At 36.5% G+C, this 20,321-nt stretch overlaps 1 protein-coding gene across 1 annotated transcript; it reads left to right on the top strand.

The window, feature by feature from the left end:
* The first annotated feature begins 576 nt into the window (after positions 1-576).
* Positions 577-12,353, top strand: LOC139739104 (solute carrier family 49 member 4 homolog). The gene is made up of 12 exons (XM_071649723.1): positions 577-923; positions 2,851-2,961; positions 3,880-3,970; positions 5,205-5,417; positions 5,908-5,978; positions 6,906-6,959; positions 7,448-7,577; positions 8,699-8,807; positions 9,500-9,567; positions 10,475-10,593; positions 11,076-11,258; positions 12,199-12,353. The coding sequence occupies exons 1-12, from the start codon at positions 587-589 to the stop codon at positions 12,351-12,353; spliced, it is 1,641 nt and encodes a 546-aa protein (XP_071505824.1). The 5' UTR covers positions 577-586.
* The last annotated feature ends 7,968 nt before the right edge of the window (positions 12,354-20,321 follow it).

Here is a 20,321-nt window from a genome sequence, read left to right as displayed (position 1 = left end):
TTTTTCTCATTCTTGATACAGAGATTTCAGCCACTACTAAAAGGATGGGAGCACCACAATTTTACATTCTCTTGTGAAGAGGGAGCTCAAAAGGAATCATCATCATAAAGACAACCAAAAATCAACAATGATTCACAGATAACATCATCACTATTATGATATCTGTATATTTTCATTAATCTACTCTCTCCATAAGATATTATCTTCTTTCAAGCAATAAAGAATAATGTATGATCATTTTTGACTGTTTATTGTGTAGATGAATATTATTCTATATATTGCACATGGCCCACACATCATACCATTATCTCAGCTATTTATACCTGAAATGTGCCATTATTAATTACTACATACTACATTATTATAAAGGAAATAGAAACAATTCAAGGGAAACTGAAACCAAGGTCTATAAGAACTAATCCTGTCGGCAAGTGTAAAGGAGTTGTTGACAATTGAGCATACTGTGCAATGCCAATTATGCAGGTCTTGAGTACGTTGCATGAGAGTTAGAGCTATCTACGTGAACATATTAGTAACGAGGAGTTCCTCTGGCAAGCACACTAGAGCTTAATTGGCACTAAAGCATATGGATACAGAACATCTCCTACCAGGCCCTAAGCATCCAGCAGGGCTGTGGAATGATGCTGGTGATGATGATGATGTCTCCGTCAGTTTGACCGCGCCCATTCTGCCGGTAGAGCCCCCAGCCCAGCCAGTTGGAGCCAGTAACCATGGCAACCAGGAGAATTCACGGGGAGATCTAGGCATCCCAGTGAGAAACTTGGCTCAGGGTGGGAGAGACAGGAAGACCAACAGAGGTTACCATCTCTACCCAGACAGGTGGTATGTCCTCCTCGTATTCTCACTCATTGCCCTCCTGCAGAACTGCACCTGGAACACATGGGGACCCATCCAAGACACAGGTAGAGTACTTGATACTGTGCTTTGTCTGGTATCATAGGAATGTCAAAGGTCATGCAAAACTTTAGGAAGTGATGAGGAAAAGAGGAATGTACAGTATAATGTTGACCCTCTTTCACAATTTTGTATATAGCAGCAGTGATTGCATTTTTTTTTTTTTTGGGGGGGGGGGGGTAAATTAAGTGCACCATTAGCAGTGCTCACCTAATAACGTTCAGTTGTACTGACGTTATGACTTTTATCAGCAAAAAAACTTTGCTCAAATACTTGTCCTACAGAAAGATATTTGTGTAAGTGCCATCATGTAGTAAAGTGCATATAGCTATAAGCCATTGTAGAAAATTGAACTTTGATTTGTAGTTAACCATGTTGAGAAAATGAATTGGGTAGGATTATTATGATACTAGTTTTGTTGGCAATGCTGTTTACAGGACAAGTCAACCTTCATATATGTGGATTCAGTGAATGCAACAATATTAGTAGAACACATCATTGAAAGTTTGGGGAAAATCCGACAATCCGTTCCAAAGTTATGAATTTTTAAAGTATCTGCGCAGTCCCTGCTGGATGAGAAGACTACTACAGTGTATGATGTCATATGCGTACAACGATGTAAGGAAAATAAAAAGAGAATTTCACAAAACTTTATTTTTTTAATAAAGTGCACATTTCTTCGACTTGATACTGACGTATGTTAAGGGTAATATTATTCCCCCCGCCTTCTGAAAGAGAGAAGTCGAGTGTTCTTTTGTTATGCGAGAAAAGTGAAAATATGTTGAATTTTCTTTATTCTTTCTTAATATATATATGACATATGACATCACAAGTTATAGTAGTCTTCTCATCCAGCCGTGACTGAGCAGAAGTTAAAAAAAAAAATCATAACTTTTGAACAGATTGTCCGATTTTCCTCAAACTCCCACTGATGTGTTCTACTATAAATATTGCTGCATTTACTCAACCCACGTGTATATGAAGGTGAACTTAATTGTCCTTTAAGGCTTTTTGGCAATTGTTAGTTTGTTATTGACAAGATCATAGTTTTCATCGGTCATTTTGGAACTTGTTTTGTCTGATTTACATGTTTATTTGGGAATATTTACATTCTAGCCCTCGATCTTCTTCTTGCTTTATGTTAGTTTAAAAGTCAACATTTTTGCTGGGTCCCATCCCTAAGTCTCTGCTGGTATTCCTTTATAATTATAGTGTTGACTTTGGTGTTGAATGCTAAGACCCTTCTTGTTCATCCATGATTTCATGGCGATTCCCAACATTTGAAAGTTCAGTGTATAGATGATGTGAAGGGGTTTGGTCACACCACATATGCATTAACTACAGATATCATCCATTCAATAAACTCTGGAGAGAACAGAAATTAGTTATGGGAATCACTAACAAGTTGGTGTCTCTCTTATCACAGGTCTCTTGGTTCTGCTTTTACAAGATTCCTTCTAAGAGTTGTCATACAAATGGATCAAACTTTGCCTTGTTATGTAACACTGCTGAGAATAGATACGCTCTGAGAGAAAAACAGAGTGGGTCAAGAGGGTAAAGTAGATTGTGACTTGTTTGCAAACAGTCTTACACTGGAGTGTTTTCTTTGTTTTGAAATTGTTGAAGTATCTATATATGCAAATATATTTCCAGTGAATCAGCAATTTTTTTTTCTTGCTATGATGTGCTTACGTATGATTCTATAATACAGACAAATAATATCTAGTTAGATTCAATTCAAATCAAATCTTATTTCCAATATCATTTTTTTGTGATATAAGATTTATTGAAAGTGCTTCACTCACAGTTAATTGAATGTAACTGTCTTATTTGAAACTATTCTTGATTGGATCTGAATTATGTATCACGCAAGAGATTGATTTTTCATCATTGTTTTTCCTGTTTGTTTTACTTTGTTTCTTTCTTTCTTTGCAGCTGCTATAGTGCTTGGTTGGAATCCAGGCCAGTTTGCTCTACTTGCTAACTGGGGTCCAATAACTTTTATCATCTCAGCTTTCTTCTTTTCTTGGCTTCTACATGCTAAAGGTAGGGGTTTTAACATTGCTTGGAATTGACATTTTGGGTTATCTGCTCTCCTTTAATTTTTTTTACAGTCTGGGCTGCAAATATGATTTAAAGAACATGATAAGCATCCTGTTGTTCTATGTAGAAAAAATGACCTGTTGCAGTTCATGGAATCTCTCTCTATTTAGCTGGTTATGAATGTGGAGCTTTGCCGCTGTTTGGCTCTGCCTATTTATGACAATTTCAACTTTAAAAAAAATCATCAAGGATGCTATCAAATCGTACTCAGGTGTTCACAATCAAGAATGATTTCTGATTGATGGAAATGAGTCTCAGTGTTTGCTACCTCATCCCACAAGGTCAATATATATATATATATATATATATTTTTTTTTTTTTTGGGGGGGGGGGGCCTTTCTTGAGTGTCCCCAATATCATAAATATTTGTTCTGAAGCATAGACAGAGAATTATTGAAGCTTAGTCGTGTATATGCAATAGGAAAGCTTGATATCAATGAAACTCATGAGCCATTAATTGCATGTTTTGTCCTTTAAGTAGATTGATGTTTGTTTATTTTTTATTCTCTACTATGAAGCAAAATTTCAGTGTCTTTGAATATGCTACACAAAGACATGAAATTGTGATCTTACATCTTCCAGGAAAATGAACTGCAGAACACACTGACATTTTTGTTAGAATTAAGGGGCTTTTTTCATTCAAACATTTCTTCTGAAAATAGATCATTATGTCAGAGTGATTTCTCATCAATATAGTTGTAATTATTAATCATAAATTTTGATAAACAATTATTAATCATAAATTTTGATAAACAATATGATAATTCAATATCTGTTCCTACAAGGAGGATTGTTACCATAGTAACATGTTGCAATGTTTTATCAGTGATTATGATTGATGTCTTCTTTCCTTTTTGACAGGTTTGCGAGTCTCTGTTCTCCTCACTGGAGGTCTGTTGGTGGTGGGCCTGGCCATTCGATGTATCCCAGTACCAGTATCAAGGATGAAGTGGTAGGACCAAGTATGAATTCTCTGTTGCATTTCATGATCAAACTCTCATCACCTGTCAACATTTTGGCTTTCCTTTTTTTTTTCTTCTAGTGTTGCATATAAATGTGCTAACATAACTCAGGAGTCCACACTGCCAAGAATTTTTGCAGATGAATGGTTCATGCAGAAAGAGTTTAGACTATATGAAGCAATCATGTTTTTCAATATTTAAAACAATGTTGGCAAATTAGTGACACAAATGATACTCTCTTGCCAATAATGAAACTGAAAGAAATGAGAATGGCCTTCTTGAAAGCCCTTGATTCATAAGGTGGATGTATTGGTTTCTAATGATCTATAATTGAAGGTCATGAGAACGTGTATGTGTGTGTGTGTGTGTGTGTGTGTGTGTGTTTTTTTTTTTTTTTAATTCTATACTTAAGTACATGTAGCTAAGCCTTTCTTCTGGAGTTTTTAGAGCGGGCTGATAATGCCATTTTGCGTAGTAGATTTCAGCCAAATAAACAGGAAGGGAATGGTAAAGTGGATAATGGCATGGTTGTGCTGTGATGTCAACCGATACATATTCTGATACTGGTAGTAAAGACTCAAGGGAAAGTAGAAAGGCATAAAGACTTAAAGTCATAACGTACAATAAACTTTGAGGGGAACAATATTGCATGCCTAGGTAATTTAAGAAATCATTTAAATTCAAATAAGCATTATGATTGACATTTTAATAAATAAAATCAGAGAGTGAGAAGGTAGTGGAATATTTGTAGGTTTTCAAGGAAAAGGATATCTGACATAATTATTTTCATAATTGCCATACTACTGTCAAATATGCTTTGGCACATGGATAAAAAGTCTTTGTGTGTGTGTGTGTGTGTGTGTGTGTGTGTGTGTGTGTGTGTGTGTGTGTGTGTGTGTGTGTGTGTGTGTGTGTGTGTGTGTGTGTGTGTGTGTGTGTGTGTGTGTGAAAATTCAGCAGTTGATGTGCACCTTTAGAAAAGCCATCATTGCCAAAGCATTCCAACCCTAATAACTGTCAGATTTTGTATGTTTCTTATTTTTGTCCTACTTCATGGAACTTTCCCTGCATTCTTCGACTGTCCATTAGATGCAAATAGACACTAAATTGTGTCCTGTAATGGCACATGATTATGTAGGTAGGCCTGCTTGTTATCAATGTAAAGGATCAGCAGTTTTATTAACATTGGGACTGCGATGACTGTTCTCAAACTCTGTATCTCAGGACCATGAACGTGGGCCACGTTTTTATTGGTCTGGCTGGACCTATAGCAATGGCTGCGCCTACCACCATATCAGCAGCCTGGTTTCCCGTCAATGAACGCACCACAGCAACCGCCATAGCTGCAACATTCCAAACTCTTGGAGTGGCATCGTCTTTTGTCATAGGACCTCAGATTGTCGGAGATTTTCCCCCAGAAAATTCAACAACCACCCTGTAAGCTGTGAGAAATCTTATGGTGCAGAAGAATGCTTATTTCATTTTTTTAAAGCAATTTGATTAATGATATCTACTAAGAATGCAAAGTCTATCAAACACACACAAAAAGTAAGAAATATGAGATTAAAGTGAAAAAAAAATCGATTCAATTCGCACTTTTGATTGATATCAAGTTTACTCCAGTAGTTCATGCTTTTGAATGGATTTGTAAATATTTTGAAAGTAAAAATAAAATGCAGTATCATTGTTATCAATATTAACTTGTGTAAACACACTACAATTCTGTGTGTTGTTATAACATGGTGTATGTATGAACATGAATTTTGCCGCACAAAAACAAAAGACCATAATATTTTTCAATATCTGAATTTATAACCTTTCATATTATATTATTCATATAGTTATTCTACGTTCTGAAGTTAAGAGTATGGCACTGTACCCAAACCTACTTAGTTATGATAGGACATGTTCTCTTTTCATTATAAAGGTCACCTGGGTCATTCAGTTCACCGTCAATAGCATCTGGAGAAAATGTTTCTTTTGGAGGATTTTCATCAGGTAAAGTTCCTTGAAGCACCCACAACCATATGAAGAGTTTGTTCGCAAAAACCGATAAGTCCATTTTTGAAGATTTTGTAATACTGTCTCTGACAAAAAGTACAAAATAATACCTTTCAAATGATATGTTGGTCACTACATATAAAGGTACTAGTACATTTTTGAAGTTATGGTCAAAAGAAGCAAAAATTTTCTTGTTATTCTCTTTATTTTACTTGACCTTTAATCGCAAATATCTCCATTTGGCAAATATGGACTTATCGGTTTTTGCGAACAAACTCTTCATATACTACCAAAAATAATTTCTTAGAAGATTTTTCTACTTTCAGTAAAATGTAATTATCAGAAAAACATGTGCAAATTTGAATTGCTTTTTCTTAAATCCATATCGCAAAATTTTGATTGCACTTCCTTTTCTTTGCTTTTTACTTGCGCTATAGACTAATCCTTTAGTTACCTCATTGTGAAAACAATATATTTTTAATGGAATCATTGATATGATTTCTTCTACTAACCTATATATTTCCACATTGCTATATAGTGCTGAAGTGCAGCTGTGTCCAATTGATATGTGCTATATCACTTGTCAGATACGTGTTGTAAAATAAAATGAAAGTAACGAGGTTTCAATCTAGCTATCATTCAGTCATGTATCAATTGAGATTTTGTTCTCTATGTCTATAAAAACTTTATACTTAAGAAACATTCATTCAATGTATCTCCTGTGCCTAGAAGCTACAAGCAGTACATATCACATTATATTTCAGATACCAAAATGTAATTGACATTTTATCACAACATTTCTATCATTGATATACCATTTTGTGTAGGTATTCTTTGGTGTCTTTAATAAGCCTTTAAATTTTGACCATGTACAACATATAGACATGTATGACACAGACTGACAATACGTTTTACATTCCTCAGATCAAGATGAATATGACAAACATCTGAAGGAGATCAGATTGCTCATGTACATAGGTAAGAATACTTCATTTGAGAAGCAATGCCATGTTTTGACAGTGATCTATATCTAATAACAACATTGATCTGTTAATGTCTGCATGCAGTATTACCTTCCTGTAAACTTTCCAACGTTTGTCATGTCTTTTTCCTGTATAAGATAACTTTGAAGGGCACTCATGCCCAAGATTGATTTGCCTCTGATGTATTCCAGGTACATATGTGTTTTGTGTGCATAATATACAGAGTCTATCAATTAACATTTATGCTGTATTATCGTTAGCATGAACTACTTTGTTTCTTAGTGTATTGGTGCTTTAAATTTGAAGGCACTCTTTCTAAAACAAGGGAGCATAAACCCAAATACTCTATGAAACAAATCCATGCTGTATCTTTGGAGTAAAGAGTTGCCAGTTATAATGCAAATATCATCAATCCTTTGCATCATGGGAGAATCACTCATCAGTAGCTTCACAATTTCATTACATCTATTCTTGCCTGGACAGAGTTTAGTTTGACTGCACTGGTGTTCCTATCAGCCGTGATCTACTTTCCAGCCACACCCCCATCTCCGCCCACTGCATCGGCTGTTGTCAAGAGAGAGAGTATGAAGGCTGGTCTTTTTGGCATTGTCAAGTGAGTATGATTTTCAAATAAACTGCAGACTTCCAGGGATGTACAGTCATGCCAAGAAATCACTGTATATATTTATGCAAGATCTTGGGTGGTTTGTCGTAAATGTTTTTGTTTTGTTCCACTTGCTTAAAAACAACATAAGATTTTTTTTCACTCTAAAGAACACCCTGATACCTCAGTGCACACTGTCATTTGTCTTCTTTTCTACCTCTATTGGCTCACACTCATTATTCTGACTTCCCAAGCAGCTATATATCTTCCTTGAATTCAATTAATCAACCATGTTACAGTCCCTCCAACATGAAGGGTATTGTTAGACAATAGGGATTACTTAGCTTATGTAATCCTTTGATGGCAGTAAGTTTAAGGGTAGCTTTGCTGATAAGCTGGTGAAGTAGGTCAGTGAATACACAAAAGGAGAACACAGGGAGAATAAAATCATAGATTTAGAATTCTACTCTGTTTTTTGTTTTACCCTTTGATGAAGACAGTTACACTGAAGATCAAGGTCATTCAATGATTGCCCTTTCAAATTCCAGATGAAAGTATCTTGAGTTTGTCCTTGTCAAAAGGCTTTTCCATCTGTTTGTCTGTCATTCTATAAAGAAAAAGAAATGATTATGTCATGTTAAAGAACAATAGGATTACTAGAAGCTTTGTTCCTTGATCGTTATTTTTTTTTTTCTGAAAGCCTCCATTTCCTTTACATTTTTTATGCTTTTGTATGAGAAATAAAAACAACAAATAATGTTGTTAATATAGGTAGTCAAAATTGGGGGAAATCTCAAGCAAAGGTCAGAAAAGCTTGGTATCATGTGTCATTTATGTTTATGCTTCCACCACAAAGTGACGCTAGAGGCATTATTTCCATTTGTTTTGGTTTTTTTTAATGGAAATTAATAAACTATTGAATTGAACTGAAACTGAAAGTCTCCCATTAGATATTTTTTTATTCCCTACTTTCCCCTGTATTATTTCCTCAATAATCTCAAATAATCGTAATATTTGAGTGCTGATGTCTACATGTAATATATCATGTGATAATTGGTGTATGAATGTGTAGCCATGCAGTGAAGAGACTCATTTGCATATCATCTGCATCTTCTGTGCATCTATGATAGGAAGTTGTCCTTCTGGATCCCAGCCCTGGCCTATGCTATCAACACAGGAGTGTTTGGTGGCTGGTCCACACAGATGGTGGGCCTCTTCAGCAATGTCGAGTTAGACCAGGTAACGAAATAATGATGAATTTGATTCAATTCACTTATTTTTCATTATTTTTCCCAGCAAATAAATACACAGAATAAATCAGGAATTATAACGTGGGCATGTATTCAACTTTACATGGCAGATAATGGTTGACAAATAAATGAATGAAAGGCCTTATATACTTAGAGTTTCTGTTACACATAGAATGTTTGTTACAATTCCATTGCCAGGTATTACTATAGCTACCCGTGAGTGAAACAGAGCAATTCATTTTATGAATTTATGACAAAATAAATCAGACGCTTTGAGAGAATTGTAAAATGGGATACTGATTCAATTATCACAAGTAATAACTTTTCTTGACAAATGTATATCCATGTCTATATTAGATAATTTGCATGTCATTTTATCAAAAGAGATGTATTAGAAGAGAGGGACAATGACGACAAAAGACAAATGGGAATTCCTCTTAGTTAGGTAAAGTTACATGATTAATAATCGTGGTTACAATGGTATTAAATACAATATACCATGAAGTATATAGGAACTTATGACAGGTTTAGATTCAAGACAATGATTATCATTACGCGCAGTGTAGTTGATTCAAACAGGGCTCACCTCTCTGATTCAAACAAAACACAAATCTCCAAAATAATGTTATTTGAAAGTCCTTTAGAGTAGACCTAACTAGGTCAGCTTTTGCCCCATTCTAGACGTCAATTGGATGGATTGGCTTCTTTACAAACATTGCTGCAGTGATGGGCGGCATGGCAACGGGACGGTGAGTACTGGGGAATGGGTTGAGAATGCCTGAAGTTGCGAGCTCAGGCCTTGTAATGTAAGTGAGAAGGGATTTTTTTGTTTTGTTTTGTTGGGGGGGGGGTCTGGTAGTAGGGTTGGGAGTCTGATCACTCTTTCTTGGAATATTTGTAGGAAGAGTGAATCTTGAGTTTGTAGTCACAAGCCATCAATGAGGCATTCCTTCTTAAATATTATTATCTCGTTTTTATTGTTATCTCTTTATTAGTTGCGCCGTTTGGTGTGTTTTGTAATTGTTGTTGTCTTTTTCCAAAAAAGAAAAATGGCTGAATTGCAGAGTATCAAGACAATTGATACTGCTAGAAACTTCCATCATACTAGAGTACTGCTAGAAACTTTTGTCATTCGGGTGCTCTGTGATATCTATTATTACGTTAACCTGTTCCCTATATGATTCTAATATCCCCCAAATCATTGCCCAGCACTCATGAGGGTGCTGCAGGCAATGGATTATAGACAAGGTGAGCTGTTTGGAAGCCCATCAAGATTTCTAACATAAATTCTTATCAAGTTACACGAGAAAAACAACAACAACAACAACAACAACAACAACAACAACTAAACACATCCTACCTCTCATGTAATGCTGCCACACTAACATAATCCCAATATACAGGTATCCCTCATCAAGAATAAACATGTTGGCTGAATTGAGGGTAGTCATCTTATATAATTATCTATGATCCGTTATAGCAGCAAGCATGTTTTGGCTGAAACCTGCATTTTTCTTCTCTTTCTCTATTTCTGTCTGTCTGTCTGTCTGTCTGTCTACTCTACCTCTCCCCTCTCTTCTCTCTTCTCATTCTCTCCATCTTTTTATCTCATTTTTCTCTCTTTTTTATTTCTTTCTATCTCTCTTCTTTCCTCAGGTGTGCTGACTACCTTGGGGGTAAAATGAAGGCAATTCTGCTCTTCCTCATCACAGGTTCATCAGCCTTCCTCATTTGGACAATCCTCATACTGAACAATTTCATTCCATACAACAAAGGTACAGTGAACTTTGACCCAAATCATGCCAACTTTATAGGTGACGTTGCATCAGAAACACATATTAAAGCTTAAAGTCCACTCTATCAGAATCTGCCCTCAAACTAAAAATCCATGCCTGGCAGCTTTTTGTTGGTTTTGTGATACAGGGTTATTTCAACAAATGTTTTTAAAGTCTCTACCTGCTTGTATATGTTAACACTGTATAATGGTACCTTCTGAGATGTGATAAAGAAAAATCTCCAGTCTCATCAAGTCAAGATGTTATCTTGTTTGCAACCTGCTTGCGCATTATACACATTCACAATACCTTGTAAGATCTCTACAAGACTCTACTTTGTATATAGTTTTTACAATAGTCAAGATTTCATATTCTTCTTTCCACTTGCTTGTATGTCATCACTATGATAACATAACCCCGAAATTTCACCAGGAGCTTACTTTGCCAATCCTCCCAACCCAACCCATCTTGTTCTCTTCCAGTTTGCCTGTATGTCTCAGTCATCATGTTTGGATTTCTCCTCTCCTCCACTGTGCCACTCTTCTACGAGATCACCGTAGAGGGAGCTTTTCCCATCGGCGAGGAGACCACCACAATGTGCATGACTCTGCTGAACAATTTTGGTGCTTTGATTTTCCTCGTCTTGGTGATGATACCTTCTATAGGTACGAAGAACTGCCCAAAGTTACATAATTATGTCAAGATTTGCCATCGCGATCGAATTGCAAACTGAAAACAATGATGTAGTTTTTCTTCTCAGAGAAATAACCAAATCTAGTCGTGATATATAGTGTGCAACCTATTAGCTTTGATAAGCCAGTTCACAGTTAGCACTAGTCTGCAATGACCTCTCCAACCACAGACTTTGCAAAACATGGAATAGTCCTCAAGAAGAGCAGTTGAAAACAGCAATGCAGGAAGTGTTAATTTACATGTCAGTGCTGCATAAATGGCTTTTGTCAATGTTGCTGAAAAAATTGCACATTCACCTGTAAATACCAATCTGCACCTGGTTCATTTATAACACAGTTGTCATGAAGCCCTATCTAGGTTTTGAATACCTCAGTTGCAAATCCATTTCAATAGAAGGTCTGCAATGACCTTTATCTGCACATGCTAAGATTGGAACTGTGAACTGGCTTATTGGGAGGTGAGAGAAGATAGTCACCTCCCTGCTTTGATTGAAGGTCAGGAAAGTACAACTTTGAATCTCCCAATTCATTTCACAGTCTCCGGATGTTTGTGTTTAACTGTTTGTTTAATTGATTGTTTGTTTGCTATGTCATGTTTGTCTGTATGTTAACCAATTGAGGACGGGCTGATTTTGCTACAACACGCATTTCTTATAGGCACTTGCCAGAGTATACTTGGGACTCATCACCAATGGGCTTTTTAACATGCCTATGTCAAGATGATTTATTCTAGGTGATACAGTTCCTCTTCTTCATAGCAACTGTCAAACACCCCTATGCATGGGCCAACTGGACATTATTATAGTGAAAAACAGAATCAAACAATTAATCTCACTTAAGGTGTGGATAAAGTGACAACCAATGAATATTTTGACCAGAAGGAACATTCTTGTGTAATCCATGTTTGATGCAGACAGTGATTACGGCTGGCTGAACTGGTTCATGCTGGGATCATCACTGATCACAATTCCACTTCTGCTGATGTACAAGGAGCACTACATCAGAATGGACTTTGATGCCTCACATAGCAGAGACACTGCAACGAGTGGAGAGGGGGCAATACAGTGAGGCCTGAAACCAGCCGATCAGTCCTGATGATGTCATTGCTGCACACTACTTTAAACTTAAGCCAGTCTATGTTTGTTTGTTTGTTTGCTTGCTTGCTTTCCTGTTTGACTCAGGTGAGGATGACATAATTATTTGACTTCATTCTATCATTAGATGATTTGTGGCATATTTTTAAAACCCTCAGGTACTCTTTGGTAAAATTTATGTACACTTTTTTTCCTTTGTTCATGTGAATTTTGTGTCTTATCATATGTTTTTATTTTGTTATTTTGTTATCTTAATATCTATTATTAGAATACTACTCATTATTCATAACTATAGTTAATGTTTGCATTTAAGCTGCAATGGCAGCACCAATTGAGGAAATATCATCTGGATTAATTGATGACAAGAAACTATTACAAAAAGGCTGGATCTTGTTTGAATTGATAATATAACTATGATATAGATAGAATATTGTTAAGGGTGATGTTTGAACAATTAAATTACAGAGAGGTTTCTTACACCAGATATGTAGTAAATGCATATTGAAAACGGTTTACCCAACTGACATATTGACAACAATTGAAAAAAAACCCATCAAACTTGTGAACTTGCATGTCTTCACTTAAATACTTTTGTTACAGAGTGATATGAAAATTATTATACTACACAAGCTGTTGTTTACATAACATTACTCAGGGGCTTACAGCATGAATCTGCGTTTTGGAATCTACGTAGTTTTAGGATATTCAGCTTCAGCACTTTAGCATAGCTGAGGTCACGAATGATGGTTGTATGGCTAATATGAAGTTTATATCATTTATATTCTTATACTCTAACAAAGTGAGAGACATTGAACGTAAGAAATTTCACACAAACTAAATAAAAAAATTAATGAATGGATTCATGTATTATTACTGATATGAAAATTATATTTGTCTATTAAGCTTGAACTTGCATTACCTTATAATTCTAAAGAGTCAGGGCAGTGCCAAACAACCTCCAGTTATAGGGTATTAATATATAACATACAATGTTTGTATAAGTTAGATATGTCTGCTATGGTTATTGGAAAGTCATAATGTGCAATGAGTGGATGCATATATCTCAACAATTACATATACCTGTGTGGATGTAGTGAGCTTTCATAATGGAAGAAGGGACTAAGGTTCCACCATTGCCTTTCATGTTATCTGCTTGTTGATGAATAATATCGTGAGTTACATAATGTAAGGGCAAAGTTTATGAGAACTCCAGGATGAACAGGGTATTAGTATTAAGAAACATAATGCAAAACAGAACTGCTGTCAAATTTGGATTGAAGATCTAATTTTATTTATTCTCAAGGTTAGATGGAATTACAAAATTTGATATTTCATCTAAGGTAGATATGTATTTCCTTCAGAATAACAGCACTCTCAGTGTAACAGATACTGTTGCATGATATCTGCCAGATTAGTGTAATTGTTATTATTATCATCTTTCTTTCTTTTCTTTTCTTTTTTTTTTTTTTTTTTGGTGGGGGAGCAATTAAGTAGGCCCTTCATGCAGATGGATGATGAAGTTTATCAAAGATAATGTTTTTAAGTAATGCTTGCTATGTTTGTGACTGATGGTATAAGGCTATTTGATTTTGATAGGGAAGCAGTTTCTTCTGGTATTCTTATCAATGTTGTCAATAAAATCAATTAGTTTTTCCATTAGTATATTATGTGCTTGATTTGATTTCACGAAATGAAAGAGCAAATATCACATTCACATAATAAAGAGCCTAGGTATTGGAAGTATAAACGAGTGAGTTAAGCTTTAAGTTTATATCCATCCATAGATCTATCTTTCTATCCCCTCTTTTTTTGTCTCTCTCTCTCTCTCTCTCTCTCTCTCTCACACACACACACACACTCACGCACACACATACACGCACATATATATATATATATATATATATATACATTTTTTTTTGAAAGAAATCACCGCTACAACAGATTTTTGGCTTCTCCTGAATTAATTTTGCATATGTGAGATATGAGAAAGGAAGGAGAAATCGGAGCGTAGCTGTTCTTCCTCCTTATACAAAAAAAAAAAATCTTAACATTTCTTATGTTTTTCCTTTTGTTCTTAAAATGCAATTAAGAGTGAGCCCCATTCTCAAATCCTGATGGAGCGGACTGTTCTGGTCATTAGGCACATGAGATATATTCAGCCTGCAGAGCCAGGATTAAACACTATGTTTTACAATTCTATAGCAGACTGAAAACTTCGTCCAAAATTTTCGTCCGTTTCATTGACTTGTTAAACATCATCAGTGGGAGATTTTGTAGTAATGACATCCTTGATAATCCATTTGCAAATTAATTGTTTGAGAAGTTGTTTGCAAAGATTAGCAAAACTCCATAACTTTACAACTTCATTAAATGTTCCCCCGACTTTGATAAGATTTTCACCGTATTCTTATCATACTCTTTCTTTTTCAGGCTAACCTTTAACTGGTCCAAAGTTTCCCTTTGTATGTAGGGTATTTGTTTATGCTGAAACAATCTGTGTGCCCCAGTTTATCAGCAATCAGTTATCTGACAACCTTTAATAAGAAACATTCATATTCCTATATACAGAAGTAACGTTCTTCGGGGCTTGCACGTTTAATTTTGCTTTTGTGTGTGTGCGTGTGTGCGTGTGTGCGTGTGTGTGTGTGTGTGTGTGTGTGTGTGCGTGCGTGTGTGTGTGCGTGCGTGCGTGTGTGCGTGCGTGTGTGCGTGCGTGTGTGTTTTACGTAGGATCAATCAACATGTGGAAGTCGTTTTCATTAGGAAGGAAGGTGGTATCGCTTCGGGTGTTTTACCTGGCCGACATGACGGTTGTCAAGTCACTTCATTGTGATTAGAGTCTGCACGATGTCATGATCCATCCCAACCAAATCTAAATGTATGAAGTGATAAATATATATATATATATGTATACACATATATATTTCAATCAATTGGTAGCTCAATTCAGAACCTTAACAGCCGATGTTTTGAAAATAGAGCTACATGTATTAGTATGCTCCCAAATTACCCAACCTTTTAGCAGTCAACGTACGCAAGCTATACACACTTCATTATCATTAATGCAAAACGCTTAAGCATTTTATGCAGATTGTTTAGTCAACTAGGGTGATTTGTCCAATCTGTTTTTTTTTTTCTATTCAGAATGGCATCTACAAAGGGTGCTATCTGAACTGAATACAGTATCAGCCGAGTGTTATATTCTTCTCCACTCATGCAGTGGACCGGCTGTCTGTACAATGTATTTATAATATGTTAACCTGTATTTTGTTGGAATTTGGTGTGTGCTTTGTTCGCTATAGAGTTTTATTTGGCAACCGTGTACTTGCACCATATAGTGATGGTTGGCGGTACCAGGGTGTTGGTCTTCTTGGGGCATAGGGATGGGGTGATCTTTTGCTCCGTAGTTATGGAACAGGAGAAATCCGTATAAATGATAAAAACGGTTTATTCATAGATGTTCCTTGTGAACAAGCCCGTTGCTGGTTCTTTCCAAATTGATTCCTCGGGCAAGGATTCCCTTACGCTGTAGCTGCCTGAGATCTGTACCCTGCAGGCATGATGGTTGTCAGATCAATTTATTGTAATCTAGAGCCTGCACGGGATTAGGATTCATTGTAGTTAAATTTATGGTTATATCATAGTGTATGTGATAAATATATTGATATGATTGCCGGAATTTTATTGCGATTAGATCCAGCACGGGATATGGTCCGTGACAACCAAATCCACGCCTACCGCATTATCCATGTGAGAGATATTTGTTATGGTTCTCAATATTCATCAAACCCACCTGCAATTAAAGTTTTTTTTTTTGTTGTTGTTGATAAATACCCTTATGATATAATGATAGTAAGTTATATCCTTTTGTTGAGATATAGTTTTTTTTTTCTGATTAATTGACATCAGCCGAATGCTATGTTTTTCTCCACTCACGCAGTGGACAGGCTGCCCAGTGGATTATAATACAATTGGCGTGACAATAGGCCCTACATAATTCTGTTAACCTGCATTTCGTTCGAATTTGGCGTGTGCCTTGCGCTTTAGAGTTGCCCTTGGCAACCGTGTACCTGCCCTATGTAGTAACTGTTGGCGGTCCCAGCGTGTGGATCTTGTTGGGGCATACTAGGGACGGGGTGATCTTTTGCCCTGCAGCTATGGGAGAAGAGAAATCCTCAAAATAATAAATGATAAAAATGGTTTATTTATAGATATCCCTTGTGTTCAAGCCCATTGCTGGTTCTCTCCGAATTGATTCTTCGGGCATGGGCTCCCTTAGACTGTAGCTGTTTGAGATCTGTACCCGGCAGGCATGATGACTGTCAGGTCACTTTTTGTAATCAAGAGCCTGCACAGGGTAATGGTTTATTGTAACCAAATCTGTGTTCATACCATAATTTATGTGATAAATACGCTGTTATGATTTTCGGTATTTTATTGTGATTTGAGTCTGCAAGGGGTTATGGTCCATGCAACCTAATCCTCCACGTACACATTACAATACATGCGAGTTGTTATGATTTTAAATATTTACTAAACCTACCTGCAATTAATATTTTGTTGTTGTTGTTGATAAATACCCTTCATGATTGTAATAATAACAAATAAAATATGAGTTTTGGGATTTTTTTTTCTCTTTCTCTTCTGGTCGAAATATTTTTCTGATTAATTGGCATTCTCAGTCAAAACTCCAACAACTGATGTTTTTTTTTTTAAATTAGAGCTATGCTCCCAAATTACTCATTTTTTTTAGCAGTAAACGTATGCAAGTTACATTCCATTATCATTAATGCAACACGCTTAAGCATTTGATGCAGGTTGTGTATGGTTACCCAGGGTGAATTGTACAGTCTTCTCTTTATTGTTCAGGATGGCATCTGCTACGGGTGCCATCTGAACTGCATACAGTATCAGCCGAATGCTATATTCTTCTCCACTTACGCATTGGACCGGCTGTACAGTGTATTACAATACAGTAGGCCCTATGTTAACCCTCATCTTGTTCGAATTCGGCGTGTGCCTTGTGCTTTAGAGTTGCCCCTGGCAACCGTGTACTTGCCCAGCGTGTGGATTTTGTTGGGGCATTCTAGGGACGGGGTGATCGTTTGCGCTGCAGCTATGGGAGAAGAGAAAATCCGTAAAATATTGAATGACAAAAATGGTTTATTTATAGATATTCCTTGTGTTCAAGCCCATTGCTGGTTCTCTCCAAATTGATTCCTCGGGCATGGGCTCCCTTAGACTGTAGCTGTTTGAGATCTGTACCCGGCAGGCATGATGATTGTCAGGTCACTTTTTGTAATCAAGAGCCTGCACAGGGTAATGGTTTATTGTAACCAAATCTGTGTTCATACCATAATTTATGTGATAAATACGCTGTTATGATTTTCGGTATTTTATTGTGATTTGAGTCTGCAAGGGGTTATGGTCCATGCAACCAAATCCACGTTCACATCACAATACATGCGAGTTGTTATGATTCCAAATATTTACTAAACCTACCTGCAATTAATGTTTTGTTGTTGTTGTTGATAAATACCTTCATGATGTAATAATAATAAATAAAAAATGAGTTTTGGGATTTTTTTTCTCTCTCTCTCTTTTGGTCGATATATTTTTCTGATTAATTAGCATTCTCAGTCAGAACTCCAACAACTCAACTTTATTTAGTAGTAAACGTATGCAAGTTACATTTCATTATCATTAATGCAACACGCTTAAGCATTTGATGCAGGTAGTGTATGGTTACCCAGGGTGAATTGTACAGTCTGTTCCTTTTTTTTTTTTTCTTTTTTTTTTTTTTTTGTTCAGGATGGCATCTACAAACGGGTGCCATCTGAACTGCATACAGCATCAGGCCGGTCCACTCACGCAGTGGACCGGCCGTATATACAGTGTATTATGTACAGTACAATGATTATGTTAACCTGTCTCGTGTTCGAATTCGATGTGTGCCTTGCGCTTTGCAACTGTTACTTGCTCTATATAATATAATGGTTGGCGGTCCCAGCTTGTGGATCTTGTTTGGGCATAGGGATGAGGAGATCTATTGCTTTGCAGCTGTGGGAGAGGAGAAATCTGTATAAGAATGAATGATAAATACGGTTTATTCGTAGACATTCCTTGTTTTCAAGCCCATTGCTGGTTCTCTCCGCTGTTCTCTCCAAATGGATTCCTCGGGCATGGGCTCCTTTAGATTGTAGCTGTTTGAGATTTGTACCCGGCAGGCATGATGGTTGTCAGGTCACTTTATTGTAATCTAGAGCCTGCACGGGGAAAGGGTTCGTTGTAACCAAATCTATGTTTGTATCATAATCCATGTGATAAATATGTTGTTATGATTTTCGGCATTTTATTGCGTTTAGAGCCGGCACGGGGTTATGATCCATATTTTCAATATTGACTAAAACTGACTGCAATTAATACTTTGTTGTTGTTGTTGATATATACCCTTTACGATAACGACAATAAGTTAATAAAATGTGTTTGGGTGTTTTTCTTTTTCTCTCTCACTCTCTCTTGGTCGAAATATTTTTCTGATTAATTGGCATACCAATTCAGAACTCAATCAGCTGATGTTTTAAATATCTAGGTATGCTCCCAAATTACTCAACCTTTTAGCAGTCAACGTACACAAGCTAAATTTCATTATCATTATTGAAACACGCTTAAGCATCTTATACAGGTTGTATAGTTATCCAGGGTGAATTGTTCAGTTTGTTCTTCTTGTTCAGGGTGGCATCTGCCAACGGGTGCCGACAGTATCAGCCGAGTATTGTATTCTTCTCCTCTCACGCAGTGGACCGGCTGCACAGTTTAATACAATTTATTACAACATACTATGTCAATTTGTAACTTGTTCGAATTTGGTGTGTGCTTTGTTCGCTATTATAGAGTTGCTCTTGGCAACCGTGTATTTGCCCTACATGTTCTTTTTGTCCAGGATGGCATCTGCCAACGGGTGCCATCAGAACTGACAGTATCAGCCGAGTATTGTATTCTTCTCCACTCACGCAGTGGACCGGCTGCACAGTTTAATACAGTTTATTACAATATATTATGTCAACTTGTAACTTGCTCGAATTTGGTGTGTGCCTTGTTCGCTACAGAGTTGCCCTTGGCAACCATGTATTTGCCCTATATAATATACTGGCCGTCGGCGGTCCCAGCGTGTTTGTCTTTTTGGGGCATAGGGACGGGTGATCTTTTGCGCTGCAGTTATGGGAGAGGAGGAATCCGTATAGAATTGATGATAAAAACGGTTATTTTTTTTTCATTTCTTGTAAAATTGATTCTTCGGGTAAGGATTTCCTTCCTAGAGTTGCCCTTGGGAACCTAGTATTTGCTCTATATACTGGCGGTTGGCGGTCCCTATAAGACTTGAGATGTCTTCTCTTCTGTCATAACACAATACGTATTACATACATGTGTTCCCTCTATTGATCGGATATAGAACAATTACCGGAGTTTTATTATAACTTCTTTTGAATATTAGTATTCATGCTTATGACAAACTGTTCTCTTTATGTTTGTGCCTACTTAGATCGTATTAATGTTATGTATAGGACGATCCTATTTTCCTTTGTAGACAACGTTATATTAAGAGACAACGATAAAATGTGTAACTGCAATATTGCAACAATCTCCACAGTCAAATTGTTCTATACTGCCCTCTACAGGTGCCCTCGTGGACTCAAGCAACGGACAACACGCTCACCCTTTAATACGCAATTTTATAGACACAGCATTCAATTCAATTAATGATGATGACTTTTTTGATTTGGCAGGACCTTCTTTTGAACAAAACGAATCAAATATCAATCAAAATGACAATTTTTTTGATAATTATGTTTCTGACAGTTTTAATTCATCGCCGCAAGAATTAGATTATGATTTTGACACAGAGAACCAATTGCAAAGTCCGTCTTCTGAATATCTTACT

The sequence above is a fragment of the Diadema antillarum genome, unplaced genomic scaffold (assembly GCF_040938485.1).
Source record: "Diadema antillarum isolate AM-2024a unplaced genomic scaffold, OU_Dant_1.0 seq00000782_RagTag, whole genome shotgun sequence".
Lineage (NCBI taxonomy): Eukaryota > Metazoa > Echinodermata > Echinoidea > Diadematoida > Diadematidae > Diadema > Diadema antillarum.
The sequence above is the reverse complement of the archived record's forward strand: the minus strand, read 5'-3'. Positions and strand labels throughout refer to the sequence as shown.

Bases quoted from the DNA above. Each gene is read 5' to 3' on its own strand.
- LOC139739104 (XM_071649723.1), top strand. From the start codon at position 587: ATGGATACAGAACATCTCCTACCAGGCCCTAAGCATCCAGCAGGGCTG. The intron at 5,418-5,907 runs GTAAGCTGTGAG...TTCATTATAAAG, and splicing joins GAAAATTCAACAACCACCCT to GTCACCTGGGTCATTCAGTT. The intron at 9,568-10,474 runs GTGAGTACTGGG...TTCTTTCCTCAG, and splicing joins GGCGGCATGGCAACGGGACG to GTGTGCTGACTACCTTGGGG.